General features: G+C 46.3%; 1 protein-coding gene and 1 pseudogene across 1 annotated transcript in view; one reads left to right on the top strand and one right to left on the bottom strand.

The window, feature by feature from the left end:
- Positions 1-18,309, bottom strand: part of ACR (acrosin) — a 78,130-nt gene that overhangs the window by 52,603 nt on the left and 7,218 nt on the right. Inside the window, exons 4-5 of the mRNA XM_016939515.4 lie at positions 14,586-14,731; positions 1,559-14,139 (exon numbers count right to left, since the gene is read on the bottom strand). Of these exons, the coding sequence (XP_016795004.2) occupies positions 13,591-14,139; positions 14,586-14,731 (695 nt within the window). The 3' untranslated portion in view covers positions 1,559-13,590. The remainder of the gene's footprint in view (positions 1-1,558; positions 14,140-14,585; positions 14,732-18,309) is intronic.
- On the top strand, positions 3,328-4,159 carry LOC739651 (U2 small nuclear ribonucleoprotein A'-like; annotated as a pseudogene).

Below are 18,309 nucleotides of genomic sequence, written 5' to 3'. Positions count from 1 at the left end.
GGCATGCACCACCATGTCCGGCTAATTTTTGTATTTTTAGTAGAGACGGGGTTTCACCTTGTTAGCCAGGATGGTCTCGATCTCCTGACCTCATGATCTGCCCACCTCGGCCTCCCAAAGTGCTGGGATTACAGGCATGAGCCACCGAGCCCGGCCAGAAATTTTATTGTAGAAATCAACAGACTGATGCTAAAATTCATATGGAAATACAAAGGACCTAAACTCGTCAAAACAGCTTTAAGAAAACACAAATGTTGGAAGATGTATACTACCTGATTTCCAGACTTATTATAAACCCATTTGCAGTAAGATGGTGTGGTATTGGTGTCAAGATAAACAAATACATGAAAGGAACAAAATAGCTCAAAAGCAGAGCCAGACATATATGAACGACTGATTTTCTTCAGAGGTACAAAGGCATTTCAATGGAAAAAAGAGAATCTTTTCAACATATAGTGCTGGAGCAATTGGACATCATATACCAAAGAATTTTCAGCCGGGCACAATGGCTCATGCCTATAATCCCCAGCACTCTGGGAGGCTGAGATGGGCAGATCACCTGAGGTCAGGATTTCAAGACCAGCCTGGCCAACATGGTGAAACCCCATCTCTACTAAAAATACAAAAAAATTAGCCAGGCGTGGTAGTGAGTGCCTGTAATCACAGCTACTCAGGAGGTTGAGGCAGGAGAATCACTTGAACCCGGGAGGCAGAGGTTGCAGTGAGCTGAGATCATGCCACTGCACTCTAGCCTGGGCAACAAGAGTGAAACTATGTCTCAGGAAAAAAAAAAAAATTCAATCCAAGTTCATACCAAATACAAAAATTAACTCAAAATGGATCATAAACCTAAGTGAAAAACCTAAAATTCTAACATTTCTAGAATAAAACATAAAAGAACATTTTTGTGACCTTGGGTTAAGCAAAAATCTCTTAGATCATACACCAAAAGCATGATCCATGATTTCAAGATACATGATAACCACACAAAAATCAATTGTATTTCTGTATACTAGGAATCAACAATTGAGTATCAGAATATGAAATACTTATAAATAATTCTGATAAATAAATAAATAAATAAATAATTCTGACAAAATATGTGAAAAACCTGCACACTCAAAACTATAAAACATTGCTGAGAGAACTGAGGAAGTCCTAAATAAATGAATAGATATACCAAATAATATGTAACAATAAAGAATAAAGTGATTAGTTGTACTCCCTCAAAGTTTAAAACTGCTGAGCTCCAAAAGACACCGTTTAGAGAATTAAAAAGCAAGCTCTGACTTGGAGAAGACATTTACAATGCATACAGCTGACAAAGAACTTACATTCAGCACGTAAAAAGAACTCTCAAAACTCTATACAAAGATGACAACAGAAGTTTTTAAATAGGCAAAAGATTTGAACAGACACTTCCCCAAAGAAGATATATGGATGACAATGAGCACATGAAATATGCTTAACATCACCAGTCATTAAGCAAATGCAAATTAAAACCACAATGAAATATTATCACACACCTATCAGAATGACTAAAATTAAAAAGACTGACCAGGGTGGTGGAGCCAAGATGGCCCAATAGGAACAGCTCCGGTCTGCAGCTCCCAGCGTGAGCGACGCAGAAGACGGGTGATTTCTGCATTTCCATCTGAGGTACCGGGTTCATCTCACTAGGGAGTGCCAGACAGTGGGCGCAGGCCAGTGGGTGCGCGCACCGTGCGCGAGCCGAAGCAGGGCGAGGCATTGCCTCACTCGGGAAGCGCAAGGGGTCAGGGAGTTCCCTTTCCGAGTCAAAGAAAGGGGTGACGGGCGCACCTGGAAAACTCGGGTCACTCCCACCCGAATATTGCGCTTTTCCGACGGACTTAAAAAACGGCGCACCACGAGACTATATCCCACACCTGGCTCGGAGGGTCCTACGCCCACGGAGTCTCGCTGGTTGCTAGCACAGCAGTCTCAGATCAAACTGCAAGGCGGCAGCGAGGCTGGGGGAGGGGCGCCCGCCATTGCCCAGGCTTGCTGAGGTAAACAAAGCAGCCGGGAAGCTCGAACTGGGTGGAGCCCACCACAGCTCAAGGAGGCCTGCCTGCCTCTGTAGGCTCCACCTCTGGGGGCAGGGCACAGACAAACAAAAAGACAGCAGTAACCTCTGCAGACTTAAATGTCCCTGTCTGACAGCTTCGAAGAGAGCAGTGGTTCTCCCAGCACGCAGCTGGAGATCTGAGAACGGGCAGACTGCCTCCTCAAGTGGGTCCCTGACTCCTGACCCCCGAGCAGCCTAACTGGGAGGCACCCCCCAGCAGGGGCAGACTGACACCTCACACGGCAGGGTACTCCAACAGACCTGCAGCTGAGGGTCCTGTCTGTTAGAAGGAAAACTAACAAACAGAAAGGACATCCACACCGAAAACCCATCTGTACATCACCATCATCAAAGACCAAAAGTAGATAAAACCACAAAGATGGGGAAAAAACAGAGCAGAAAAACTGGAAACTCTAAAAAGCGGAGCGCCTCTCCTCCTCCAAAGGAACGCAGTTCCTCACCAGCAACGGAACAAAGCTGGAAGGAGAATGACTGACGAGCTGAGAGAAGAAGGCTTCAGATGATCAAATTACTCCAAGCTACAGGAGGAAATTCAAACCAATAGCAAAGAAGTTAAAAACTGTGAAAAAAAATTAGACAAATGGATAACTAGAATAACCAACGCAGAGAAGTCCTTAAAGGAGCTGATGGAGCTGAAAGCCAAGGCTCGGGAACTACGTGAAGAATGCGGAAGCCTCAGGAGCCGAAGCGATCAACTGGAAGAAAGGGTATCAGCGATGGAAGACGAAATGAATGAAATGAAGCGAGAAGGGAAGTTTAGAGAAAACAGAATAAAAAGAAACGAACAAAGCCTTCAAGAAATATGGGACTATGTGAAAAGACCAAATCTACATCTGATTGGTGTACCTGAAAGTGACGGGGAGAATGGAACCAAGTTGAAAAACACTCTTCAGGATATCATCCAGGAGAACTTCCCCAATCTAGCAAGGCAGGCCAACATTCAGATTCAGGAAATACAGAGAACGCCACAAAGCTACTCCTCGAGAAGAGCAACTCCAAGACACATAATTGTCAGATTCACCAAAGTTGAAATGAAGGAAAAAATGTTAAGGGCAGCCAGAGAGAAAGGTTGGGTCACCCTCAAAGGGAAGCCCATCAGACTAACAGCGGATCTCTCGGCAGAAACCCTACAAGCCAGAAGAGAGTGGGGGCCAATATTCAACATTCTTAAAAGAATTTTCAGCTTTCCACAGCGCGGGGGAACGGGAGGCTGCAGGATGGTCAAGCTGACGGCGGAGCTGATCGAGCAGGCGGCGCAGTACACCAACGCGGTGCGCGACCGGGAGCTGGACCTCCGGGGGTATACAATTCCCGTCATTGAAAATCTAGGTGCTACATTAGACCAGTTTGATGCTATTGATTTTTCTGACAATGAGATCAGGAAACTGGATGGTTTTCCTTTGTTGAGAAGACTGAAAACGTTGTTAGTGAACAAAACAGAATATGCCGTATAGGTGAGGGACTTGATCAGGCTCTGCCCTGTCTGACAGAACTCATTCTCACCAATAATAGGCTCATGGAACTGGGTGATCTGGACCCTCTGGCATCTCTCAAATCGCTGACTTACCTAAGTATCCTAAGAAATCCAGTAACCAATAAGAAGCATTACAGATTGTATGTGATTTATAAAGTTCCGCAAGTCAGAGTACTGGATTTCCAGAAAGTGAAACTAAAGAGCGTCAGGAAGCAGAGAAAATGTTCAAGGGCAAACGGGGTGCACAGCTTGCAAAGGATATTGCCAGGAGAAGCAACACTTTTAATCCAGGTGCTGGTTTGCCAACTGACAAAAAGAAAGGTGGGCCATCTCCAGGGGATGTAGAAGCAATCAAGAATGCTATAGCAAATGCTTCAACTCTGGCTGAAGTGGAGAGGCTGAAGGGGTTGCTGCAGTCTGGTCAGATCCCTGGCAGAGAACGCAGATTGGGGCCCACTGATGATGGTGAAGAAGAGATGGAAGAAGACACAGTCACAAACGGGTCCTTAGCAGTGAGGCAGATGTATAATAATAGGCCGTCTTGGAACAAGTCTTGCTTTTCAAACATGGTATAATAGCCTTGTTTGTGTTAGCAAAGTGGAATCTATCAGCATGGTTGAAATGCTTAAGACTGCTGCTGATAATTTTGTAATATAAGTTTTGAAATCTAAATGTCAATTTTCTACAAATTATAAAAATAAACTCCACTCACTGTGCTACCAAAAAAAGAAAAAGAAAAGAATTTTCAACCCAGAATTTCATATCCAGCCAAACTAAGCTTCATAAGTGAAGGAGAAATAAAATACTTTACAGACAAGCCAATGCTGAGAGATTTTGTCACCACCAGACCTGTGCTAAAAGAGATCCTGAAGGAAGCACTAAACATGGAAAGGAAAAACCAGTACCAGCCACTGCAAAAACATGCCAAAATGTAAAGACCGTCAAGGCTAGGAATACACTGCAGCAACTAACGAGCAAAATAACCAGCTAACATCATAATGACAGGACCAAATACACACATAACAATATTAACTTTAAGTATAAATGGGCTAAATGTTCCAATTAAAAGACACAGACTGGCAAATTGGATAAAGAGTCAAGACCCATCAGTGTGCTGTATTCAGGAAACCCATCTCACGTGCAGAGACACACATAGGCTCAAAATAAAGGGATGGAGGAAGATCTACCAAGCAAATGGAAAACAAAAAAAGGCAGGGGTTGCAATCCTAGTCCCTGATAAAACAGACTTTAAACCAACAAAGATCAAAAGAGACAAAGAAGGCCCATTACATAATGGTAAAGGGATCAATTCAACAAGAAGAGCTAACTATCCTAAATATATATGCACCCAATACAGGAGCACCCAGATTCATAAAGCAAGTCCTGAGTGACCTACAAAGAGACTTAGACTCCCACACAATAATAATGGGAAACTTTAACACCCCACTGTCAACATTAGACAGATCAATGAGACAGAAAGTCAACAAGGATATCCAGGAACTGAACTCAGCTCTGCACCAAGCAGATCTAATAGACATCTACAGAACTCTCCACCCCAAATCAACAGAATATACATTTTTTTCAGCACCACACCACACCTATTCCAAAATTGACCACATAGTTGGAAGTAAAGCACTCCTTAGCAAATGTAAAAGAACAGAAATTATAACAAACTATCTCTCAGACCACAGTGCAATCAAACTAGAACTCAGGATTAAGAATCTCACTCAAAGCCGCTCAACTACATGGAAACTGAACAATCTGCTCCTGAATGACTACTGGGTACATAACGAAATGAAGGCAGAAATAAAGATGTTCTTTGAAACCAACAAGAACAAAGACACAACATACCAGAATCTCTGGGACACATTCAAAGCAGTGTGTAGAGGGAAATTTATAGCACTAAATGCCCACAAGAGAAAGCAGGAAAGATCCAAAATTGACACCCTAACATCACAATTAAAAGAACTAGAAAAGCAAGAGCAAACACATTCAAAAGCTAGCAGAAGGCAAGAAATAACTAAAATCAGAGCAGAACTGAAGGAAATAGAGACACAAAAAACCCTTCAAAAAATTAATGAATCCAGGAGCTGATTTTTTGAAAAGATCAACAAAATTGATAGACTGCTAGCAAGACTAATAAAGAAGAAAAGAGAGAAGAATCAGACCCAATAAAAAATGATAAAGGGGATATCACCACCGATCCCACAGAAATTCAAACTACCATCAGAGAATACTACAAACACCTCTATGCAAATAAACTAGAAAATCTAGAAGAAATGGATAAATTCCTCTACACATACACCCTCCCAAGACTAAACCAGGAAGAAGTTGAATCTCTGAATAGACCAATAACAGGCTCTGAAATTGTGGCAATAATCAATAGCTTACCAACCAAAAAAAGTCCAGGACCAGATGGATTCACAGCTGAATTCTGCCAGAGGTACAAGGAGGAGCTGGTACCCTTCCTTCTGAAACTATTCCAATCAATAGAAAAAGAGAGAATCCTCCCTAACTCATTTTATGAGGCCAGCATCATCCTGATACCAAAGCCTGGCAGAGACACAACCAAAAAAGAGAATTTTAGACCAATATCCTTGATGAATATTGATGCAAAAATCCTCAATAAAATACTGGCAAACCAAATCCAGCAGCACAACAAAAAGCTTATCCACCATGATCAAGTGGGCTTCATCCCTGGGATGCAAGGCTAGTTCAACATACGCAAATCAATAAATGTAATCCAGTATATAAACAGAACCAAAGACAAAAACCACATGATTATCTCCATAGATGCAGAAAAGGCCTTTGACAAAATTCAACAATGCTTTATGCTAAAAACTCTCAATAAATTAGGTATTGATGGGACGTATCTCAAAATAATAAGAGCTATCTATGAAAAACCCACAGCCAATATCATACTGAATGTGCAAAAACTGGAAGCATTCCCTTTGAAAACGGGCACAAGACAGGGATGCCCACTCTCACCACTCCTATTCAACATAGTGTTGGAAGTTCTGGCCAGGGCAATTAGCAGGAGAAGGAAATAAAGGGTATTCAATTAGGAAAAGAGGAAGTCAAATTGTCCCTGTTTGCAGATGACATGATTGTATATCTAGAAAACCCCATTGTCTTAGCCCAAAATCTCCTTAAGCTGATAAGCAACTTCAGCAAAGTCTCAGGATACAAAATCAATGTACGAAAATCACAAGCATTCTTATACACCAATAACAGACAAACAGAGAGCCAAATCATAAGTGAACTCCCATTCACAATTGCTTCAAAGAGAATAAAATACCTAGGAATCCAACTTACAAGGGATGTGAAGGACCTCTTCAAGGAGAACTACAAACCACTGCTCAATGAAATAAAAGAGGATGCAAACAAATGGAAGAACATTCCATGCTTATGGGTAGGAAGAATCAATATCATGAAAATGGCCGTACTGCCCAAGGTAATTTATAGATTCAATGCCATCCCCATCAAGCTACCAATGACTTTCTTCACAAGATTGGAAAAAACTACTTTAAAGTTCATATGGAACCAAAAAAGAGTCCGCATTGCCAAGTCAATCCTAAGCCAAAAGAACAAAGCTGGAGACATCATGCTACCTGACTTCAAACTATACTACAAGGCTACAGTAACCAAAACAGCATGGTACTGGTACCAAAACAGAAATATAGATCAATGGAACAGAACAGAGCCCTCAGAAATAATGCCACATATCTACAACCATCTGATCTTTGACAAACCTGACAAAAACAAGAAAGGGGGAAAGGATTCCCTATTTAATAAATGGTGCTGGGAAAACTGGCTAGCCATATATAGAAAGCTGAAACTGGATCGCTTCCTTACACCTTATATAAAAATTAATTCAAGATGGATTAAAAACTTAAATGTTAGACCTAAAACCATAAAAACCCTAGAAGAAAACCTAGGCAATACCATTCAGTACATAGGCATGGGCAAGGACTTCATGTCTAAAACACCAAAAGCAATGGCAACAAAAGCCAAAATTGACAAATGGGATCTAATTAAACAAAAGAGCTTCTGCACAGCAAAAGAAACTACCATCAGAGTGAACAGGCAACCTACAACATGGGAGAAAATTTTCGCAACCTACTCGTCTGACAAAGGGCTAATATCCAGAATCTACAATGAACTCAAACAAATTTACAAGAAAAAACAACCCCATCAAAAAGTGGGCGAAGGATATGAACAGACACTTCTCAAAAGAAGACGTTTATGCAGCCAAAAAACACATGAAAAAATGCTCATCATCACTGGCCATCAGAGAAATGCAAATAAAAACCACAGTGAGATACCATCTCACACCAGTTAGAATGGTGATCATTAAAAAGTCAGGAAACAACAGGTGCTGGAGAGGTTGTGGAGAAATAGGAACACTTTTACACTGTTGGTGGGACTGTAAACTAGTTCAACCATTGTGGAAGTCAGTGTGGCGATTCCTCAGGGATCTAAAACTAGAAATATCATTTGACCCAGACACCCCATTACTGGGTATATACCCAAAGGATTATAAAACATGCTGCTATAAAGACACATGCACACATATGTTTATTGTGGCACTATTCACAATAGCAAAAACTTGGAACCAACCCAAATGTACAACAACGATAGACTGGAGTAAGAAAATGTGGCACATATACACCATGGAATACTATGCAGCCATAAAAAATGAAGAGTTCATGTCCTTTGTAGGGACATGGATGAAACTGGAAACCATCATTCTCAGTGAACTATCGCAAGGACAAAAAACCAAACACCACATGTTCTCACTCATAGGTGGGAACTGAACAATGAGAACACATGGACACAGGAAGGGGAACATCACACTCCGGAGACTGTTGTGGGATAGGGGGAGTGGGGAGGGATAGCATTAGGAGATATACCTAATGCTAAATGACGAGTTAACGGGTGCAGCACACCAGCATGGCACATGTATACATATGTAACAAACCTGCACATTGTGCACATGTACCCTAAAACTTAAAGTATAGGCCGGGCGCAGTGGCTCACGCCTGTAATCCCAGCACTTTGGGAGGCCGAGGCGGGCGGATCACGAGGTCAGGAGATCGAGACCATCCTGGCTAACACGGTGAAACCCCGTCTCTACTAAAAATACAAAAAATTAGCCGGGCGTGGTAGCGGGCGCCTGTAGTCCCAGCTACTCGGGAGGCTGAGGCAGGAGAATGGCGTGAACCCGGGAGGCGGAGCTTGCAGTGAGCCGAGATCGCGCCACTGCACTCCAGCCTGGGCGACAGAGCGAGACTCCGTCTCAAAAAAAAAAAAAAAAAAAAAAACTTAAAGTATAATAATAATAAAAGAAAATAAAAAAGGCTGACCATACCAAATCTTGTCAAGGATGTGGAAGAGTTGGGACTCTCATATACTGCTGATGGGACTGTGAAATGTTGCAATCACTTTGAAAAAACACTCAATGTTTTTCAAAAAGTGCTTTTTAACATATACCTACCAGCCATTCCTCACACACATGGTTAGCCAAGAGATATGAACATGTATGCCCATACAAATCCTTGTATTTGAGTGCGCATAGCTGCTTCATTTGGAATAGCGCAGACTGGAAACAACCCAATGTCCATCAATAGGTAGATAGGAAAACAAACTGTGGTGTAGCCGTGTGATGAAATACTCAGCAATGGAAAGAAATAAATCACCGATACACAAAATGAATCTCAAAATGATTATGCTGAGTGAAAGAAGATTGATTTTAAAAAGGGCTTGCTGTAGGGTTTCATTTATATAAAATTATGAGAAAAGCACATTGATATGAGACAAAGCAGACCAGACATTGCCTGGGGCAGGAGAGGGGACAGGCTGGAGGGATTGCAAAGTGCCACAAGGAAACTTTAGGGAGTGACGGACGTGTTCACTCTCTGGGTTGTGGTGATTGCTTCGGGGATGCATTTGTATGTCAAAACTTACACCCACCGTATGATCCAGCCATTCCACCCCTAAGTATTTACCCGAGAGACATGAAAGCACATGCCCATGCAAAAACCCATGTGTAGTGTCCAGAATTAGATCACTGATGATTCTTTACCAAGAATAGAGTTTCTGGAGTAAACTCCATTAAGCTAACTTCTGTTTCTTGGTCAGTTTTCTACGTATTAAAGATGAAGCGTTTTCATTTTTTCACATTTCCATTGTAAATTTGCTAAGATTGGATTCACCAGAACATTTTCCCTTGCAAATATTGTAAGATTTCCTATATTGATGAGAGGCACAGCGAGGACCTCTGCCTCTGTGAGTGTCAATATTGTGCATGATCCCTGCCGCGCCCACTGTTCTGGCATCAGAGTCTTGCCCTGTACAGTTTAGCCACTGTCAAACCATTTTCTTTTATTGTTCCTATCAGTAAGCTTCATTATGAATTCAGTTTTTACAAATATTTTTCATTTGCTTAGCCGTCCCATGAGAAAACAGTGAGCACATCCCTCAGATATCTAAGTGTGCACACCCCTCGGATTGTCTAGGTGGGCACACCCCTCGGATTGTCTAGGTGAGCACACCCCTCGGTTGTCTAGGTGGGCACACCCCTCGGTTGTCTAGGTGGGCACACCCCTCAGATTGTCTAGGTGGGCACACCCCTCGGATGTCTAGCTGGGCACACCCCTCGGTTGTCTAGGTGGGCACACCCCTCGGTTGTCTAGGTGGGCACACCCCTCAGATGTCTAGGTGGGCACACCCCTCGGTTGTCTAGGTGGGCACACCCCTCGGTTGTCTAGGTGGGCACACCCCTCAGATTGTCTAGGTGGGCACACCCCTCGGATGTCTAGCTGGGCACACCCCTCGGTTGTCTGGGTGGGCACACCCCTCGGATGTCTAGGTGGGCACACCCCTCGGATGTCTAGGTGGGCACACCCCTCAGTTGTCTGGGTGGGCACACCCCTTGGATGTCTAGGTGGGCACACCCCTCGGATGTCTAGGTGGGCACACCCCTTAGATGTCTAGGTCCCTGGAGTTTTGGTTTGTCACACAGCTGGTCATTCTTCCATTTCTCCTGTCACTATGAGCAGGAGACACCTGCTTCACGATCTGAAAGTTTAACCTTTTCAGGGTTAAACTATCCATAGGAACATGAAGGCAGATCAAAGAGCGTCAATTTTAAAAATGAAAATTGGAACATCTATTACATTGGTAAAGATAGACACATTTGGTAAGAACAGTGTCGGCTTAGATGTAGGGAAATGGGCACTCTCATGCATGGAAGGCTAAACATTCCTTCCTAGGAAAGAACTGTGCCACTTTGTCTTATAAGTATCCCTATTGTGGAAGATCAATTTAGAGACATAAGATGGGCCTGTACACACTAACATAGAAATACCTCTATATTTGCTAAATGGAAAAGCAAGTCATAGAGTAGTGTGAATGGTGAAAGATCAGGAGATTATGTGACATGTCACCATATTAATGTGCATGTGAAGTTTCCAGGAATCACGGCTTGAATTCTCCACCCAGTCTATGGCCTCTCATAGGGTGTTCCTTGAGAGTAGGCCCTGTCTCTCCAAGGAGGCCCAGATGTCAGCTATAGATGATAGGCCCAGGGTAAGATTTTCTCCATCACTGGGGAGAGAAGAAACTAAGGACAAGGAGTATTTATGGGGAAAGAGAACCAAGAAAATCAACTCTGGATCACAGAAAGCTCAGAAGAGAAGCAGTGAAGTCTCTGGGGTAGAAAAATGCTGCTGCTGTAGCTCCACCCCAATTTGTCCAAAACCCCTTTGTGACTGCAGCACACCTTGCCCCATACTTCTATGTGCTAGCCCACCTGGCTCTGTGTCTGGCTCAGGGTCATTGAGGGTGAATCCCAAGCTGCCGCTGTTACGGCTTCCGCATGGGGCCTTGCATTTTGTATGCTTAGTATTTAGAGAATGTCAAGTGTCTGGCACCAGGGTACAAAGGGAGATTAAGAAACTGGCTTTAGTAGAGAGAGCCTAAAAGTCAATAAAATGAATTACCAACTCCAACTTCAGCAGCACCAGCTCTTAGCCAAGGCAGATAGAATGTTTTAAGTGTGATCAACTGTTACTATCCTACAGAGGCATGGGCCATTCGACTCAATATGCAAGCCCTCCTATGTGGCCAAAGCATTTCAGGGGTCATAAGAGGAAAACGGCAGGCACCGAAGTGCCCCTGCAGATAAGCGTAAGATTACGCACCAGCAGTCACCACCAGCTGGCCCATGAATGACAGCCCATGTTCATGGGCATTTCTGGTGTGTCAAGACCTGCTTTAATGCTCTGCATCTGTCCTTATTTCATGGTCACACAGCCCTCTGGCACATCTTCCCCAGAGCACGGAGCTTATGCGGGGTAGAGCAGGGTATTTGCTTGAAACCCCAGGTAGACCAATAAATTTTGAAGATGAAGATTCACAGCTGCTCCATCAGTCCAGGTTCCAGCTCCAGCAGGAAAATGACTGGTCCTTTGAGCTTTCTCAGCCAGGGTTCCTCCCACCTGCCATGGCACCTTCTCTCTGCCACCTGTCTTGGTAACCGGGGCATAGGACCACCTTGCACTTGACTCACACAAGCAGCTAGGTGGACACACATATGAGTGAAAGCTTGTTGCAATGACTGCTCAGCCAAATGCCAAGGTTTTCTCTCTTTCTGAGACCTGCCATCTTCAGTCTCACAAGGGGTTAAACCAGCAGTCAAGTTTTGCATTTTTACTCCCTGATCAGAGTGGGTGGTTGGCCTGAACCTATCAGGATTTCCTTCTTTTTTTTTTTTTTTTGAGATGGAGTCTCACTCTATCACCCAGGCTGGAGTGCAGCGGCGTGATCTCGCCTTACTGCAACGTCTGCCTCCCGGGTTCAAGTGATTCTCCTGCCTCAGCCTCCCGAGTAGCTGGGATTACAGGCACCGCCACCTCACCTGGCTAATTTTTCTGTGTTTTTAGTAGAGATGGAGTTTCACCATATTGGTCAGGCTGGAGGATTTATTCCCCAGGATTTTGCAAATAGATGTGAACAGTTCCAGGTGACAGCTGCCCCCAGCATGGGGCAGTGTGGGGCAGGTACTCTATGCAGACCAGGGTCATGCCTTGCCTGGGTTCCTCACCATTCTTGGTGTCTGCTTCTGGCCTTTCCTATTGGTTCTGTGTGACATCTTTGCATCCTTATCACTTAAATGGCTCTAACTGGTTTCTGTTCCTTGCAATGGAAGGTCTTAAAATAAATAACCCCAAATCCTAAGGAAGCCATTCAAAGCTCACTCGGGGGCATCCAAAAAGTATTCCCCATTGCAATTCCTAGAAAGCTCTAGCAAAGAATACATTTTTTAATTTGCTCAAATCCAGGAACTAATAAGATTTAACTACAGGCAAGTAATGAACAGGCTTGTTGGTGTCGACTGGACACTAACAAGCCACAAGCAAAACTGTGTTTGGTAGTAGACACTTGTTCTGGTGGCCTGGTGGCCTCCTTGGCCTTTGTGTTCTGGGGAGCTCAACCTTCATGCAGAAGCTTCTCTGTGGGTGTCAACACCACCAGCCTCCTGATAGAAGACTTGGACCCACACCCCCTCTTTCCCAGGCAGCTCACTCACAGCTGCTGCTTTGGGGGTCCACCCCCTTTGACTTGCACATGCAGAGATGGCTCTTTTATTTTCACCATTTGTCGTTTTTCCCTAAGTGTGAAATAAAGACCATCCCTGGTCTACAGCCCCAGGTCACCTTATTCCAGCATTAAAAATCAAGATTTTTAAAAACACGATTGGCAGTCATGTACAAGCAATTCCGCCTTATTGTAGGGTGAAGGAGAGCGGGTAGATTTTATAGGGGAAATTTGGGTTGGGAGGGGGGATAGGAAGAAGTCCAGAAAGCATCTCTTGATGTATATGCATGTATACATGGAGATATGTGTGTGTGTATATCTATAGATATATGTTTATTTATTTATTTCATCTTTCCTTTTTCTCAGGAGTGAAGGGCTCCCTGGGTCTGTTGAGAACCAGGTCAGATCAGGAGGTCGAGGTCAGTTCTGGGAGCTCTGTGGTCTCCATGTCATAATGGTTCTTTCCGTCAGGATAGGTTTTCCCCTTCAAGACCTCTACGAGCTGCTGTAGGCGCTTGGCAAAAGAAAGTCCTTGGGGAAGTTTTGTGGTAGATGAGGGTGTAGGTGGGGGTGGGGGTGGGGGTAAAGTTGAGGGTGGAGGTGGGGGTGGGGGCAGGGGTGAAGGTGGGGGTCGGGGCTGGGCTGCAGGTGGTCGGGGTGGAAGTGGTCGAGGGGGCGGTTGGAAATACCAAGGAAGGTGAGCGGAGATAGGGTGGGAGAAGGGGGGTCGAATCGGGGGCGGTCGAGTAGTGGGAGGTGGACGGGTGGCCGATTGAATCATATGCAAAGCGTTGGAACCAATCTTGGAGGCGATCCAGTTCAGATAGGGCCAGGTGGCCGTGTAGATTCCGGGGCGCTTGGCACGGGCACAGCCTACCCCCCAGCTTGTGATTCCCACGACCACATAGGCGCTTTCCTTGCTGTCTTTGCACATGAGAGGCCCGCCGCTGTCCCCCTGTCCAGAAGGACACAGAGATCACTATCTGCCTGAGCCACTCTTCCCCTGCCCAGAGGGGTCAGAAGGCTCTGGGAGGACAATTTCCACAGTCACATGGTCTCCTGCTGCCATAAACACAACTGGTTGTAGTAAAGTTTGAGGGGGTGTCAGGGGCTTCATTTGGGATGTGAGGAGGGTGTGAATTGTCAGGGCTTTCCTTGCAGTGACATGAGCAAACCCAGGTGTCCACAGGGGCACACGGCAGGGGCAGCCGGTGGCTGTCACCGCTCATCCCCACTGTGAGAGTAGGTGCTAGAAAAGGGACCGGGGAAGCAGTCACTAGAGAAGGGCCCTGGGCAGAGCAGTGGAGATAGTGGAGCTTGGGGATCCAAAAGGAGGATGTTCTCAGGGGCCGGGAGAGTCCTGGAGGGACCCAGGGGCCCAGAAGCCAGAAGGAAGGTTACCTGGCAGGTGTCGATCTTGCCTACAGGATACCCCGCGCACACATTGGTTGGCTGAACGCGCCCATTGTACCACTGGGTCGAGTTACACAAGTCCAGGTCGATGAGATCCACACGTGCCTCCATCAGCATAGATGATGGCCTGGGGGCTACAGTCAGACCACTCGGTGGTCAGTGATCATGGGAGACACGGACAAAAGCCCTGCCTCCTTGCCCCACCCAACCCCATCCTCTGTGATGCTCCAGTTAAACCTCAGACCCATCCGGTTGATGCCCCGACCCCTCCTTAGACACCAGAAAGAGCAGACGAGAGGTGGTGGGAGGAGGTGGGGAAATGTTATCCAAATCAAGGCCAGAGGAGAGAGGAAGAGAGGAAGGAAGGGTGGAGGCCCATGGACAGGTGGATGGAGGGTGGGTGTGCCTATTAACGATGGATTATGGAGGTTAGTTGCAGTATTACCAATAACACCTAGTGCGCACTAAGCACTCCCTGAGTCACATGGTCCCGTTATTCCCATTTTGGATCAGAAGGCTGGAGCACCGCCCACCCAGGTCACAGGAGAGACGTGGAGGGGCTGGAGCCTGGCCTCAGGACTGCTCCTCTCCAGACTCCAGTCTGAGACACACTGTCCACTCCCACAGTCTGGCTGTAAGCCACTCCCCCTGCTTCTTGTCCCTCTTCAGAACTCCTCGGCTCAGCTGCGGACGGGATCTGCTGGAGCTGGGTCAATAAGTCCCTCCCCATATGCTGCGTATCTGTTCCGAGGAGACTGCAGGGGAAGCTCGGGGCAGCGCCTCCACACACGGGCAGACCTGGCAGGGGCAGGGGCGGTTGAAACAACCCCGATGCGGACTTCCTTGAAAGCCCCGGACTTGGCCGGGCGCGGTGGCTCACGCCTGTAATCCCAGCACTTTGGGAGGCCGAGGCGGGCAGATCATGAGGTCAGGAGATCGAGACCATCCTGGTTAACACGGTGAAACCCCGTCTCTACTAAAAAAAAATACAAAAAATTAGCCGGGCGTGGTGGCGGGCGCCTGTAGTCTCAGCTACTCGGGAGGCTGAGGCAGGAGAATGGCGTGAACCCGGGAGGCAGAGGTTGCAGTGAGCCGAGACGGTGCCACTGCACTCCAGCCTGGGTGACAGAGCCAGACTCCGTCTCAAACAAAAAAAAGAAAGAAAGCGCTGGACTCTCTACCGTGACCTTTGGGTTAGAAAGACCCGATGCTACGGCGCATGCAGCCAGTGTTGCTCCTTTTCAAGGGGTCCCACAGACAGAAGGGTCCCCAACAGCAGCAGCCACTCTGGCCCCCACCGCAGCAGCACCTACAACCCTGGGGGTGGATCTGGACGTCACCTGCAGAGCAGATGGGAGCAGACTGAGGTAGGGGCAGACCCAGAACATAGCTGCACAGGCCAAGGCGGGAGACAGGGGACACACGAGTGACGTGCATAGGGCTCGGCACCCAGCAGGCGTCTGGTAAGCGGCTGCTGAATGAGTGTTCGCTGGCTTTATGTTTTTTAATCCCCTTAGCCCCTACCTTTTCTTACCATCCAAGCAGCAGTGAGAGTTTTGTACATGCACTGCCCTTGGGGTAGGGGTGACATTGAAACAACAATGACAACAATCCTGGCTTATTAGCCATTAAGACGATTTTTTTTTTTTTTTTTTTTTTTTTTTTTTTTTTGAGACAGAGTCTTGCTCTGTCGCCCAGGCTGGAATGCAGTGGTGCCATCTCGGCTCACTGCAAGCTCCGCCTCCCGGGTTCATGCCATTCTCCTGCCTCAGCCTCCCGAGTAGCTGAGACTACAGGCGCCCGCCACCATGCCCGGCTAATTTTCTGTATTTTTAGTAGAAATGAGGTTTCACCGTGTTAGCCAGGATGGTCTCGATCTCACGACCTTGTGATCCACCCTCCTTGGCCTCCCAAAGTGCTGGGATTACAGGAGTGAGCCACCGCGCCCGGCCAAGATGACTTTTTAAGTCTAGGGCAGAGCCCATAGTCTTGAAAGCCATGGGTTTTATTGTGAAGAGCCAGGTGTCTGAAACAGAAAAGGGTTTTCTAAATCCCAACACCTTGGCAGGTTTTTTTTGAGATGAAGTTTCGCTCTTGTTACCCAGGCTGGAATGCAGTGGCGTGATCTTGGCTCACTGCAACCTTCACCTCCCGGGTTCAAGTGATTCTCCTGCCTCAGCCTCCCGAGTAGCTGGGACAACAGGCATCCACCACCACACCCTGCTAATGTTTTATATTTTTAGTAGAGATTGGGTTTCACCATGTTGGCCAGGCTGGTCTCAAACTCCTGACCTCAGGTGATCCACCTGCCTCGGCCTCCCAAAGTGCTGGGTAAATTACAGGAATGAGCAACTGCACACAGCCGACACCTGGGCTTTAAATAACAAATGCTTAAAAGTCTGCAGGGACTCAAAATCCAATGGGAAAGAAGCAATACCCTTCCAGCCCCAAAGCAGATGAGTTGAAGGAGGTGGTAAGACATGGAAGGTTTGAAGGGATCACAGGAGTTGGAGCCTGGGGGTTTCTTTAAGACTTGGGCTTATGGGTACAGGATGTGTTTGCAAAAATGAAAAACAAAAAAACCCCAAACAGAAACAGAGTGATCCTATTAGGTTTATGGGAATTCCAGAACAAAAAAGGTTTTGCATGGCATCCAAGATGTAGCTAGGAGACTACTATCCGTCTGAGTAATAGAATAGGACAGCAACGGTTGGCAGTGGGGACCCTAAGATCAGCCTCCCAGGAACATAGGGACCCCCAAGAGCTGTGGACATCATCAGACAGGGGACAGAGCATGGCAGGCTAGGGGGCTGGACAGAGGCCAGGGCAGAGCCATGGGTATCGGCAGCTGGAATACAGGCTGTCACTCCAGGCCAGAAGGGGATGGCCACGTGTCAAGTGAGGCCAGTGAGAACAAGGACAGCTGGGATGAGACTCCCTTCCCTGAGGGACAGGAGAGGTGACAAACCTGTCAGAAACTTAGACCACGCCCTCAGAGAAAGAAATAAGAGTTAAAGGAAGAATCCTCAAATTATTGACTTTTTGTTGTTGTTACCCAAAAAAGGCTGCGTTTTAGACTCATATGACTGAATTGCCTTGAATTAAGAAGCCTCATTATCCATTATCAAGAAAAAAAGAGATTGAGATGCACCACTTTTGGAAAGCTGGAAATATAGGTCACATGCAGAGATCAAGTCCTACTGGGTCTTGTCCTGCTGGCAAAACCTTGCTGCTCACTGCTGCCATTTAATGGGGTCACCTGTTGCTTCTGGGATAAATGGTATCTCTAGTGTGCCTAAGTATGTAGGGAGAGGTGTCTGGGCCTCTCTGACCACGGAGTCAGTAATGACAATTTGTTCTAGGTCACACCTGGGGCCCTCTGTGAGCCTGGTCTGGTACGGAAGAAATTCCCCCTACTGTTCTGGAACTCATCTGGTGTCGAGTGTGTCAGATAGTGTTGGATGGGCAAGAGATCTTCTGGGAGCCAGGGGAGAGAGAGACAGCTTGGTTATGGACAGAGCTCTAGAGCGACAGCTACACCCGTCTTGAATGGAGAGGTACCTGCCGGACACTCCAGGAAGCCTGAAATACAGGGATGCCTATGACCCACAGAAAGCCACACCAACCACCTGTCCCCTTCCCAGTCTACAGAGCAAATGTCAAGTAACTCGGATGGAGAGGGTAGATTTGGTGCTATGACTACACCGGAGGT

This window comes from Pan troglodytes, chromosome 23 (assembly GCF_028858775.2).
Source record: "Pan troglodytes isolate AG18354 chromosome 23, NHGRI_mPanTro3-v2.0_pri, whole genome shotgun sequence".
NCBI classification, from domain to species: domain Eukaryota; kingdom Metazoa; phylum Chordata; class Mammalia; order Primates; family Hominidae; genus Pan; species Pan troglodytes.
This window is presented reverse-complemented; position numbering and strand designations above follow the sequence as displayed.